A 14,076-nucleotide genomic window follows, 5' to 3' on the forward strand; every position below is an offset into this window, starting at 1 on the left:
CCATGGGGGCCCCACCTGTAATTGCCCATATGGGCTTCAAGTGGGATCTACCTGGGCTTTATATGGGGCCTATCTGGGCAATTCATATGGCACCCATATAGGCCCCATCTCTGCCTGAAGAAAGATCTCACTAGGCATTGTGTGGGGCCCAAGTGGGCTGAAAAATGGGTTCCAAGTGGGTTTCTCCACAGGTTTCGTGGAGGCCCCACATGGGACTGCTAAATGGGCCTCAAGTGGGATCTACCTGAGCTCTATATGGGGCCTATCTGGGCAATTGATATAAGACCCATATAGGCCCGATATCACTGCCTGGAAAAAAGACCTCACTGAGCCTCAAGAAGGGGGCCAACAGGGTTTCAGAATGGGTTCCAGATGGATTTGACAGCAGTTTCCCATACGGCCCTACATGTGGGTCCCTAAACACCAAAGAGAATACAAAGGTCAGGACATAAAATGCTTAGTACGAAAATGTTTTTTTTTTTTTTTAAATACAAATTCATGTTTACAGAAGTCTGTATACAGCAACAGACACCCATTTTTTTGTAATTTTGTGTAAAACTTAAGATATTTGTACAGACTGCACATTTTTACACACAGATTGCAGAAAGTGGGTTTGTATGAGGTTTGTCTGCACTACCTGCATCAGGTGCAGGTCAGCAGACTCCTAGGCCTGAAACACTGGCAAAAATGTAAAATAATTTATTTTAAACAACTGGTGCTAAAATTCACAACAAAAACTATGACACACAGCTGTGTTCAAAACAAACTTGAGTTTAATATAAAATGTGCCTTCACAAAAACTAACCATTTTACTGCAATAACATTGTGCAGTGCTATAAGCATTGCAAGTGGCTGCTTTCGCGTAACTGCTCAAAATGTCGTGGAACACATAACAGAAACCACAATGGCAGGCATGGGGACTATTTTTAACTACTTTCACCATAGTTAGGTTTTAACTGTTCTTTTAAAGGAAAAAGTATAAATTTAATCTTGTAGAGCCTTGGTTTGACTGAAAACAGTGTGGATAAGAGGTTATAGGCTATGGAGGCAGAACAACTTGCGAACAATGAATCAGTGTCATCATGGCCGTCTGAGTTAAACTACCACACTGTAAGTAGTAATTGCACAAACTGCATATGTTGAGAACAGATGGTTATAAGAGTGACAAGGTTGAACATAAAATTAACATTGCCAACAGGACAGTCTTAACGCTGCTCATCCACTTTTTTAGAAGCTCTAGTTGTTGAAATTAAATTCACCGTTCAAATCCTCAATTGACATTTTTTCAAATCTGTATACAAACACTTTTAACCAAGTAACTAGCTACCTGACTACTTATGACAATATATATTTTTTCAATTGGTGCAAAAACATTACTTGAGAATGGAGGAAAAGGCAAATATACAAAACTTTGTGCATAATTTTATAGGAGAACACAGGACCTACGGATCCTACAATGCACTGTAATTCCTTTAAGACACTGTTAAGCTAGTTTTTAAAACTTTCAAACCATGCACATTTTATTCTAAACTTAGATTTGTAGTGGTTAGATTTTAAATCTTTTAATGCTGTAATATATTGTAGATGGCATATATACACACATATATATATATATATATATAGAGAGAGAGAGAGAGAGAGAGAGAGAGAGTCATACTACTAAAGTAGCATGTACTTTTTGTTATCAACAGCAGTTAGTCCTCTTTCATAGGCATGGTAGACATTTCTATGGTTACAGCAGAATCACCAATTAGACGCAAGTGTGGCATTCTAGGATTGTGGGTGATGCAATAGCTTTGGGGTTAGACACAAAATAAACTATTTCTTGGAAAGAGGTTGTCTTACAAACTTTTGTCTTCTACAGAAGCATAGTCCATCGTTTTACTCCAAGACAGCTCATAGTAAGCTGGATATTTCTGACATTATGGCTAATGATAAAATCCACCATGGAGTAAATGATGAGACCTTTACTTCCAGAATGACATTGTTGATCTCTATTGGATTTGTGTCTCATCTTGAGATTGGAGGGCCTGTGTTTCACCCCTTTTGGTGAACTCCCTCTGTGCTCTCACGGCCCGGTTGCCCCCTCTGTCCCGAGCTCCTGTAAACCATTTTGAGAGAGCCTTCTCCGCATCCTTCTGGTTTATGTCCTTTGTAAGGATGTTCTTCTTCAGTGCTCCTAGAAATAAATGAATAAAGTGTCAACTTAATTATTCTAGCTTGTTTTACCATTTTGTAACATACTCATGGCAGGCGACCAATTATCTATTTTCTTTTAAAAAATTACAGAGCAATAGACAAAAGGCAACTGAAAGGAATCCAGTAAATGAAGTTCAAGACATGCCTCATGATATTGAATACAACAATTACCATCTGAAATCACAATGACATCATAGGGTACCCTATAAAGTCCTCCATTTTTAAATTTCCTAAGTTTAAGCAATTCAACGCAAGTCATTAAATCCATGAAAAAATGCATTCAAAGTAGGAGATCAGCTAAAAATTGATCTTTGGTGACACAAAAAACTAGAATGTTAGTGCTGGACTGATGGATATTCCAAATCCATATTTCTATGATGTTCAAACAAGGAAATATTTTCGTCAGTATATTTCAAATCACTTTAAGTACTTATAGTGCAGTAATGGTTGTTTTACATTTAAATTAATTAAACAATTTGGCTAATTAAGTTAGTTCAAAGACTATATACAATGTCACTTAAAGTAAAGACTGAAATTGAAGGACTTACTATTGATAAAAACTTGATATTACAAACTAAATATTTTTTAGTTGTTAGACTGCAACTAGCTGAGGGTCAACAAGACTAGGTTAAAACCTAGTATATGGCTGACTGTATCTATCTGGGATGGCCGTTAAAATGCCTGACTGAATTGTGTGTTCTGGCAGAGTGACTTTTTTATTGGGGTATGTAACTGTGCTGGCCCCTATGTCTGTGGGTTTAGAAATGAAGGATCCTAATTCCTGCTCTGTTCAAAGATCCAGATCATAGGGTTCAGTTCAGCAAGAAAAGACTAGTCTTTCAGCTCCCAAATGGCTCATTCATTCAGTACCACTTTGGCTTTGAAATGAGAAAAAAAGATGCATTTTTTGCACTCAGGATTGATAAAACTGCATGTTGTTTTTATCCCCAAAACTGTCAGACTAAGTCCTTTAATTCTCAAAATAGAAGAAAATTTACATATTGCTTGATATAAACTGTTTTTTAGACAATCAAGCACCAGTTCTATAACTTTTGATATGTTGAATGCTGTACATTTTTATACATAAAGCACAGTGAGCAGTTTCCTATGATTTCCATGTGGTATGCATGTAGCTGGTTTACAAACCTGCCAAGAAGGAAAAAAAAGAAAGCTACAACGGCAACCACTCGGGTCATGACCTGAGTGAAGACTGTTTTTGTTTTAACCCAGCAAAAAGTCCATCCTGAAGCCATGGATTATGTAAAATCACTTTTCAAGAGGCCAACAACGTCACCCTTTTGTTTCTGCACATCTACTACAGATCAGATGATTAAATGGGCTTGCACTGCACTGATGCAGCAGTATTTGAGGTGACAGGAGACTTTAATTGCCTGTGCCCCTCCTCTCACCAACTCAAACTAGTGTTCATCTGTAAGGTGAGTTACAACAAAAGGTTTGATGATTTTCACCTTTTATTAAGGAAAAATGTGAGCAAACTGCCATGCAGTGGAAAGAAGTTTAGTTTTTACGATGACATCATAGAGCTGATAGGATGCTCTGTCTTGGTGCCCGGGCAGTTCGCTTCCATTCATACTGACTACAATGAACTGGACTTTGGGCTCAAGTGCAATCGGAGCCGGGACCAGGCCCGTGTGAAAGCCACCTACATTTTTAATAGCTGTCAAAATCAACATTGTAAGGCACTAATCTTGTACAGAGTACTGAATTTCTCAAGTTGCTTGCTCACACAGCAAACTAATTTAGATGGCCAAATGGCTTGATGAAATTACTATCTGGAGTCTGAAAGCCAATTACATTTTGAACATGAACTTCTAACCTCACATTTGAATAATTGTTCAAACCTTGGAAACCTTGGACATAAAATGGCCACCCTATTAAATACTTAATTTTAAAGACAACTACCATAAACAAGATCAAATAGACGTAGCTCCCTGAAGGGTTTCTTCCCATGACGTCCAAAGAGGTTGTACTGCAGTGCAAGGTCAGGTGACATTATAAATGCCATCATTCTTCTGGTTGCGTCATCTATCGAAGAACCTCCAATTTCTCCAACCATGGCGACCTGAGAATACATAGTGAAAGTCACAGAAGAAATTCTATGGTTACTGAACAGTTGGATGATTACTACTACCACCATTTCATGATTCTTCTTTATTACCCTCTTTTGCTATTATGCCCCCCCCCCCCAAAAATCCTCCTTTCCCTCTCTCTCTTCCTCTCCATGGGATACAGGTTTATTTTTAAAAATTAATGTCATGAAAAAGTTCATTTTTTGCCATGATTTAATTAAAAGGTTAAACTTTAATATATTCTAGATTCATTTCATACAAAGTGAAACATTAAAAACGTTTTAAAAGTTAATGATTACAGCTTACTGCTCACAAAAATCCACTATCTCAGAATATTAGAATTAGGACCATCACATTATCAAAATTTTAATCCCAATTAATCTCAAAACTTTGATAGTTAACTTGTTATTAATTGCAAATTAATCGCACCCTTTTTATCCGTCCTAAACTTATCATATGGTAGTATTTCTGAAGATTTGTATATCCTTGACAATAACAGTGGACAAAAATGCTTTCTCTATGCAAATGTTTGTTCATGACAACAATCCAAAACAATGACAGCTAATATCAAAATAATTTCCAGAGAAAAATTTTCTCTACAGATTACTGGGGGAAGTCAAGTCCCCAGAGAGCGCATACATTAAGATGGAAGAGCCTTTTAGTATTTTACTTACAAAAATAGCTCTCAAAGAAAGTTCATAAGTGCAGTCCTTTGATGCAAATAGTTTCTGACAGAAAGTCATCCTCCACAATACTATTCAGCCTTCAATCTGTTGCCACCAATTTAGCAAATACTGTAGAAAGTTTATTGCTTTGGTCTGGCTTTGGCTAGGGGGGCCAGCTCTCCATATTGGCAGTGTGCTTGGCCAGTGAGTGGTACAGAGTTTTTAAGAATCTAAGAACTCAGGGTAACTCAGTTCACGTCCACAGTAAGTGCAAATTAATTCAGTCAAATCAGGCTTGATCTGAAAGCTGAAACTGCCAATCAAAATTCTGTCCTTTATCCATTTTTCCTCTCTTGCTCCTAACAACATCACTATGGCAGCACTTCCTGATCTCAAACTACAGGATGGATTGTGGGTACTGGTGTTCAAAATAATCTTTTCCATGATGCATCGTAATGACGACGAAAACAATTCTGCATCAATGTAGAAGCAGCTCATAATTGATGCAGACAAAAGCTGCTCGTCTGTTTTCCCTCTGCTTATTATTACTGAAATAACCTGTTAACCTTTCAAACACATCAGCTTCCAATGCATTTCAATGGTAGTCTATTTCAAACGGTACAGCTTTTCTTGTCCTTGTGCTTGCAGTAGTCCCATGTGACACTACTCAACTAATCAACTACAGTGTTATCAACAGGTTGGTAATAGGAGGCAGAAATGCTGGCCTAACAAATGCAGTCAGGTGCTGTCTACTGACAGGAACAAAGAGAGGCAGTGCAAATAAGGGAGAATTGGTCACTATTTTGCCTCCATGTGGCCCATCCTGGAAATGGTCTTTTTGTTCCGAGTTTGCCTCTGTCTCTAGTGTTTAAATCTAAAATGCAGTCTGATATCCTCTTTTAAGTCTGGATGTTCCTTCAGTGGAGCAGAGCTGCCAGGCTCCACCATGTTTGTTCTTACAGAGATAAGTCACTTACTGCAAGTCCAAGTTGAAACTGTTGTTGTTAAATGACTAAAAATAAAATCAAGTAAATTTGATGAATTATTTTTGACAAAGTTCGATCAGGTCCATGATGTATAATTACACTGAAGATTACAATGTAGTAGTTATAGTCACATTTTCAGATATAGTGCAGACAGTGTGGTCCTTTAATGTTTATCTGTCTGCTGTGTGAGGTGTGTACTAAAGACAGACACCTATGCACTTTAATTAAAAGAAGGAAACCACAGTGTTGATAAAAAGAAACATGCATCATGTTATCCATTATATTATGTACATTATATGTTGTTAATGTTATATTACGCTAACTTTGTAGAAAGTCTACATCAGATGTGAGTTTATTACTCATATCTTTCTAAATGACTGAGGGCCCTGTCATTTCCCTGCTGTAAACGATGGGGCCATGCATAATCTGCGCAGCTGTAAAACCGAGGAATAGGGGCCAATAAAGCACAATGTATGGAGCAATGCAAAGGGATTTTCAAGAAACTGTCGGGGTTTGCTCATCTTGAACATAGCACTCCTGATGATCACTACTGTGTGTGGAAGTCTGCCGGGTCTGTAGCAGCAGCAGCATAAGCGCTCTTCACCTGCAGAGCTCCGCTGCTCTGTACCGGCGGAGGTTTCTATTTGAGAAAGTGATTTTCAGCTTGTATTAACAATGCGCCCAGATATCCAAAATGAGATGATTGGGCATGCAATTTATACCTTGAATCATAGTCTAAACACTTTTAGAAGCAAGTGCAGGTCAACTTGGGCTGCGTGTTGGCGCAAGTCTGAGACTGGGAGCGCATGGAGCCAAAAGGAGAGGGAAAAGGCATCTATTAAAAGATAGATCTCATTATGGATCAATGTTATGGATCAATTTCTGATTTTCAAAACGAGAATTGATCTGAATAGGAGAATCGATTTTTTTGAACCAGTCCTAACCTCACGTTAGAGTCTAAAAAAAAACTTTAATGACACAGACAATACCTTTCACATTTAGTTCAGGTTTTAAATCCTAACAGTATGATTTGAAGTTCATTTAATCAAATAAGATTTGTGAGTAAGGGAGGGAAAGAGTTTTCTCTGATAAAGATGTAGGGGAAAACCTGACTAAACCTTTATCTATACTTCCAAATATTTAGCCTATTTTATTAGAACTTTTCCAAAAGCTGTAATTTTTCATGAAAATGGTTTATTGTAAATAAGAGATGGGCATTATCTTAATTACTATATTATTATGTAATATAATTCAGTTAAAAGGTGTAACAAAAAAAGTATTTCGTAAAGAAATTCAGATTTGCATTGGAGATTTCTGTTTACCAGACTTCTTAACTCCATTTAAAAAAAGAAGCCATGTGCAGTTCTACTGAAAATGGAGAATGCGCTGGATGAATCTTGATGCATTGTCATTTCAAATCGATTTGTTGGCCTGATTCTTGTAATCAAATCAAATTGTGAGACCAGTCAAGATGTACAGCTCTAGACAAGGGTCATACCAACGCATGTGCGTTACTCGTGCTCAAAACAAACAAACAAACAAACAAACAAACAAAAAAAAAAAGCCATTACAATTGATTTACATTAACTTATTAGCATGTTAATGTTGAATATCAAAAGTCCAATCTCAGGCTTGCCCAAGTCCTTTGAGTAGAGCTCTGTACCTTGACTGGTATCACATTTATAGTTATTATGATGATCAGACCAACAATTCAATCTGATATCCCGATTCATCCAATGCTGCCTTCATGTTCTATAGAACTACACATGGTTACTTTTGATCCATGGAGACAAGCAATTTCTCTACACAATAATCCATTCTTTTTATGTCATTTACCTGAATGATATCATTATATTAATATTCCAATGTAAAGTAAAAGGTTTGCATAAACATACTTACAGCTTTTTGAAGAAGGCATTATTGAAATAAGCTTAATAATATTTGAAATATAAAGATTTAGGTGTATTTCTGCATTTTTAATTAATTTATGTTAAATTATTTTCTAAAATTTTAAAATAAAATTTGTTACATATTAAAATTAAATAGCTTTATTAGGTCCTTCTCCAGGTCCTTCCCTCACTCACACATCTTATTTAGTCTTATCGAACTTCAGATTATCCTGTTAGGATTTTAAATTGAGCTGGAAATAAGACCGGCTGCTTCCTGTCATGTTATTTTATACACTCATTAAAAGGATTTTATATGAACTAAAACTATTGTAGCCTTAAAAAATATTATTGGCACATTGTAAGGAAGTGTTGCACTGTTTTGGGATAATGGTGAATCAATCATATCTGGCTACTTGTTCAGTAATTTTTCATGTCACACGTCATGTCTGCTCCACATGTGTGTTTTGTCTCTTATATTTGATATTACTGCATTTAGTGATTGCAATGGTATTGATAAAAATGAGACACAATTGTTTTAATTGTCAATGGGGAAAACAAACAGAGTTCACCCAACCTAGATAACATCTTTTCGCTGTCTTCTTTTCAGAATTCTCAGACTCTGTTTCTCCATGCTCTGCCAAGTGCAGGCCTGCAAAGCGCAAGTATTTTGCACTAGCAAAGTCACAACACAGAAGTTGACTGGTTGAGTAGAGTCAGATGTGACTACTACTACCAAAAGACAAGAAAAGCTGCACCATTTAAAACAGACTACCATTGAAATGCATTGAAAAAAAGCCTTGTTTGAAGGGAAACTGGTCATTATTTGAGCATTTAGAGTAGGCCCAGCTCAAGGGTGAAAATACACCAAGCAGCATCCATCTGCATTAATATGAGCTGCTTCTGCATTGAATTGCATCACAATGCATCTTGAGATTATCAATTTCAATGCCACTACTTTCAAGAATCCACAGTAACCCTTAAACAGTATTCTCTCCTATTTGTGTATCTCATAAAAGCACGCCTTTGTGAAATTATCCTTAAAAAAATATATCAGATCTTTCAACAGTGTGTGCTTTATGCCTAAAGTAATGTTTAGGCGACTGAGCCCCAATCAGACAATACATAGGGAGCATTAAACTGGGCCTTTTACTTAAGTTTGTGTGAACAATGGACTAAACTGCTCAAATGGATTTCGTTTTTGAAAAGTTTACCGCTGCAGTATACATGGGTCCTTCGTGCTACAAATGTGAAGCTTCCAATTGATGATATATGCAACCAGCAGCTGATAGATGACTGACAGAGAACCTAGAAGCAAGTGCAAATACAGTAAAAAGTTAATAGGATTGGAACTTACAACCCCTGACATGAACTCCAAGTCCGACAGCTTCTCGTTCATGGCCTGGACATCATCAATAGTTGTTAACGGAAACACTGCTCCTTGTGGTGGTTCAGACATTGTCAAAGCTTCTCTTTGCTTCAACAAAGTGTTAAGCATTTTGCTATGCACTCTCTGTGTGTCCTTCACTTCCTCAAGTAAAGTTATCAATTTTATATACATGGCTTCTCCAAGGCTACTGGCATTGTTAAGATCTGAGGAGGCGCTACTGGCACTGCTCATGCATGAGGTGGCACTTGGGCTTCTCTGAGTTGGGGTGGCACTGGGGCTTCGCAGAGTTGGGGTGGCACTGGGGCTTCGCAGAGTCGAGGTGGCACTCGGGTTTCTCAGAGTCGGGGCGGCACTCAGGCTTCTCAGAGTTGGGGTGGCACTCGGGTCTCTCAGAGTCGGGGTGGCACTCGGGTCTCTCAGAGTCGGGGTGGCACTCGGGTCCCTCAGAGTCGGGGTGGCACTCGGGTCTCCCAGAGTCGGGGTGGCACTATACTCATTTACTCTACATGGTGTACTGGTGCTTCTTGAGCAAACGTGGCTGGTTACTCTCTGGCTTACACTTGGCTTATATGCTTTAAAATGGCTACCAAATTCAATGGGAGGAGAGGGAGGCAATTCATCGTCACCACACGTATCAGATTCCTCTTCACTTGTTTCAAGGGGCAGGGCTTTCATGGATCGCCTACATTAAGATAAAAGAAAAAATAAAAAGTTAAACAAATGTCATCAAGACAGTACTAGGCAGACATACATTGATATAATGCAAATATTGCAGTGCATTCCATCCAAATGGGTTTTTGATCCAATTTGTTGAATTAACAATACTAATTGGCTAGCAGCATTAAAGTACACAGCTGAACAAAGTCAGGTTATGGTAAGAAAATGTGGTCAATTTGTTTCCGATAGGTGTTTCATTTATAGCACAGTGTGATCCACAATTATGAGTCTTAAAGTCTTGTGCCAAATAAAAAAAGCAAATTATTCTTTGTCAGGAGCATTGATAACTTAGAAATCAGTTGAATTATTATACAATGTTTGTCTTTGTCTTTATTATGATGACAGCTGTACTGGAAAAACTGCCTCAAAGTTTTTTCAATAATATTTTAGCCTACAAATTAAGGTTAAGACAAATGACATTAAGATTGTGAGAAATGAAATTAAGGATATGAGAAATTATGTTTTTGAAACACTGTAAATGCGAGAGAAAGAAAGAGACACACACAGACAGAGTACAGCAGTGAACAATAAACATAAAACGTGATAAGAGAAAGTGCTGCCAAAGACAGAGTAGTTATTCAAGGAAATAAGACTTTACTTTCCAATGGCTTCATAGCGGTTACACTGAAGAACTGAGAGACACTGCCACACTTCTGGTAAAATGTGCACTTTTGTTTATTTCTATATAGCACCTTCGGTGTGTTTTTGCATGTGTGTATCTCAAAAGAGCAAAGTGTGTGTCTTTGCCGTCTTCTTTGAGGACAAGTTACACCAGCAATCGTTGCTTTAACTAATTAAGTAACGTCCCTTTTCCATTTAATTTAAAAGGCACACATTTTAAGATTTTGACAGACTATGAGAGACAGAAAAGTCACATGGTCTTTTTTTTCTAATCATGATCTGACGCTTGACCATAAGCTTCACATCCTGCATAAATCCAACCACAAAATATTTTAAATAACAAACAATTTAAAAATACAGAGAGTGGAATTTCTGCAGAATTTCTTTCTGGATTATATGGATGGTTAATAGGTAATTGAGCTGTATCACATTTTATTTACATTTTATTTTAGTTCACCTTTGATGACTTTTCATTATACGCATAATTTTAGTATCATATAGAAATGGGCTGATGCACATTGTTTTCAGTCCCAATTCAATTGCAACACATCAGTACTGATACCAGATACAACAGATATTTTTTTTAAAATCATATTTAAATCCCAACTGTTTCTGGTGGTATTCTTAGTGTTATAAATTACACAAAGTATTTTAAGATTTAGCAAATGCATCTGGGTCAGTACTTCAGTCTTATCTGGAGGGTGTATGATTTCTCTAAAGTGCCAAAGGTAGGAGCAAATTTAGTGAAAATATATTTTAGAGGATTAGGACATGTATAAGTACCCCAAATTTCAAGACAAGATGGCAAGGTTTTTTGTAGATGAAGAAGAAATACTGTAAATTCTAGAGAAGCCAGTGAAGAGCTTTGGAAGGTGGTACAATGAGGACCTTAATTTTTTCCCCTTCTTATATACAAATAAATTCTAAACTTAAAAAAATAAAATAAAATGCTGGAGATGTTCATAACATTTAGCCCATGACAGAGTCTGTCTTTAATTTCTTCTGGGGAAAAAACATGCCGTTCTCACTGCCCAATCCAAAAATGTGATTGTGTTCATTTTCTGCTCTTTAGAGAGCCACAAATCAATATTAAGGAGACTGTTATTCAACTTAAATGCAGGAAAAAATCTCTCCTTTTGATGATAAGCATGAATTATTGTTTGTTTTACTGATAGTGAAAGAGAGAGGGGGAGAGAGAGAGACGGGGAGAAAGAGAGGGAGAGAGAGAATGTTGCAACTTGAAGTGCTGTCGGTCTACAGTTTGATTTTTGCTTTTAAACGATGTGAAATGGATCAGACCAGACAGTGTAGAGAGATCAAGGAGGGCTAAAAACACTGAGTCATCAGCTCTAGACGCACACTGAAACGGGTAGCTTAACTGTGGTGGAAACGCAAATCCCCTGCTGCACTGGGCTGCCATGCCGAGTCAAGCAGAGAGGCTCCATGTAACGCAAAAGCCCCACGTGTCACTTTCTGGCAAGGGAACGTCACTGTCACTCCCACCTCATCTGGAAAGACCCATCCTTTTCCCCTCCTTCCTCTCAATACCAAACTGCTGACTTTCTGTGCATTTTTTGAAATTTAAGTGGGCAGAGTTACCTTTGACTTTGAAGTTCACTTATACTTTCATTTATCTTTAAAAACATATATATTAAGCAAAGAGGAATAAACAGAATGTTGATCGATGTAGAATTTGAACTTAACCCAGAAATTGAATTAAATATTGCTTATATTATTCACACATTATTATTATTTATTATAATAGTTAATAAATAATCTAATGATTGACAAAGAGTCTGTTATTATGGATAAAAAATTGAACATCCATTAAAGAAAGACTAAAAGCTTTTTGATGTTAAGAACAGCTTAAGGCTAGTACCATTAAAATATTTCGGGTCAGACCAGTAAACAATTCAAAATTAAAGCACAAACTTATAAAGTGAAAAAAATGTTTCACAGATTTAGCCTCTTAATTCCACTCTCAGAGATTGATGTTACTACCTTTAAATGTACAAAATTTACTCACCGTGGACCACATCCCTGGACCCCCCTAGAAAGGTCTGAGCACACATGGTCAGAATGGTATCACCTCTGCCTCACTTTGAGCCAGGAAAAACCATGAACAGTGTGGTTGTCAGGACAATGTGTTGTTCTCTAGTTTTCCATCTATGTATGAGCTTGGTTCAACATGTACTCATTCGGTACATGTCTGTACAGTACAAAGACACATACCTTTACACCCCTAGAAAATATCAAACCCAACGCCCAGGTAACGGGATCAGTCTTGGAGCTGAATCTTTCTATCCCATTCCCCCCCAGCAGCAGAAACCCACCACCACATATAGATTCTGGTCCTGTGGGAAACACTGCACTTACCTTCTCGGTCTTTTCTTTGGTACATCATTGTCTGTTTGAAGATCAGAAGTAGCCTCTGCTCGGGCAAGCTTGCGTCGAGCATCTTCATATGTGTCTGTCAAGTGACAAAAACAAGACAAAACATATGGTTACAGCTAAATTGTTACACCTACCCCCTGCCAGCCCCCTACCAAAAAAACCCTTTGCCTGACCTGCATGTCCAAGTGCACGAACACTGTATGTCCCCCATGAAGCATCCGGTTGTTGTCGCTGTTTCACTGCTTTGGTGACATTAAGATTGTGGCCTTCTGGCCAAAAACAGTCCGTCTTGTCCTCATCAGTGAACCAACATGATGGAATAATATCCACAAGAGCCTTTCCTTCACTTGTCACTTCCTCCCTGAACTCCACAATGCTGAAGAGGGGCATGCTGCAAAGTTAATATGAGGTAGATCAACAGCCGTGTAACTGGGGAAAGGCCACATTTTCATCTTTAACAGGAAGCAGTACCAGTTTTTTTGTCAAGTCAGTCAGAAGCACGCCGTGAAGCCTGTCAGAGAGCTGTGTCACCTTTCTGATCCCCATGCAAGAAACGTCAATAGGATAATCATAAAAGCGTCCTTGTCTTTCATAAAACTGGCACACAGCATACATTTCTCCAGATGCAAACTCCACAATGTTCTTCACAACAGCAACTTTGCCCTCAACATCAAAGCTGTTGTTGCCTTGAGAACAAGATATTATGTTTCCCTCGTGTATGTATCTTTTGTACTGTATACAAGGAGGAACGTTAGAGAGAGTTGGACCACAGACATGCAGTGGCTGAGGCTTGTTCCTCATTTCCTTGATCTCTCCTTGAGGACAGCTGGGTTTTTCACCTAAGCGCCGTACAACTTGTTGGACAGGGTTTTGTGGTCTTCTTACCAGCTTCTTTAATGTCCCCAGATAATTTTCGAAAGGGAAACATGAAACACTGTCTAGGGGACCAAACTTTCTTGCATCATCAGCCAGGTGTATTAGAGAGTGGGTGTTGTACACAAGGTGCTCTGTTCCATAAATCTTTGCAAAGTTGGTCACATAACATTTCAATAGTTTTTCTGCATAATCACAGTATTCGCGACACAAAGCTGGGCTAAGTAGAATTCTTATTGCCACAGACAGCAACAT

The 14,076-nt window shown here is 38.0% G+C and overlaps 1 protein-coding gene across 1 annotated transcript; it reads right to left on the reverse strand.

The window, feature by feature from the left end:
• Positions 1-1,687: 1,687 nt before the first annotated feature.
• Positions 1,688-13,338, reverse strand: LOC121506591 (uncharacterized protein DKFZp434B061-like). The gene is made up of 5 exons (XM_041782394.1): positions 13,122-13,338; positions 12,931-13,024; positions 9,184-9,898; positions 4,123-4,282; positions 1,688-2,179 (listed from the first exon to the last, which is right to left on the reverse strand). The coding sequence occupies exons 1-5, from the start codon at positions 13,336-13,338 to the stop codon at positions 1,995-1,997; spliced, it is 1,371 nt and encodes a 456-aa protein (XP_041638328.1). The 3' UTR covers positions 1,688-1,994.
• Between the last annotated feature and the right edge of the window lie 738 nt (positions 13,339-14,076).

Source organism: Cheilinus undulatus, unplaced genomic scaffold (genome assembly GCF_018320785.1).
Source record: "Cheilinus undulatus unplaced genomic scaffold, ASM1832078v1 Contig1, whole genome shotgun sequence".
Taxonomy (NCBI): Eukaryota; Metazoa; Chordata; class Actinopteri; order Labriformes; family Labridae; genus Cheilinus; species Cheilinus undulatus.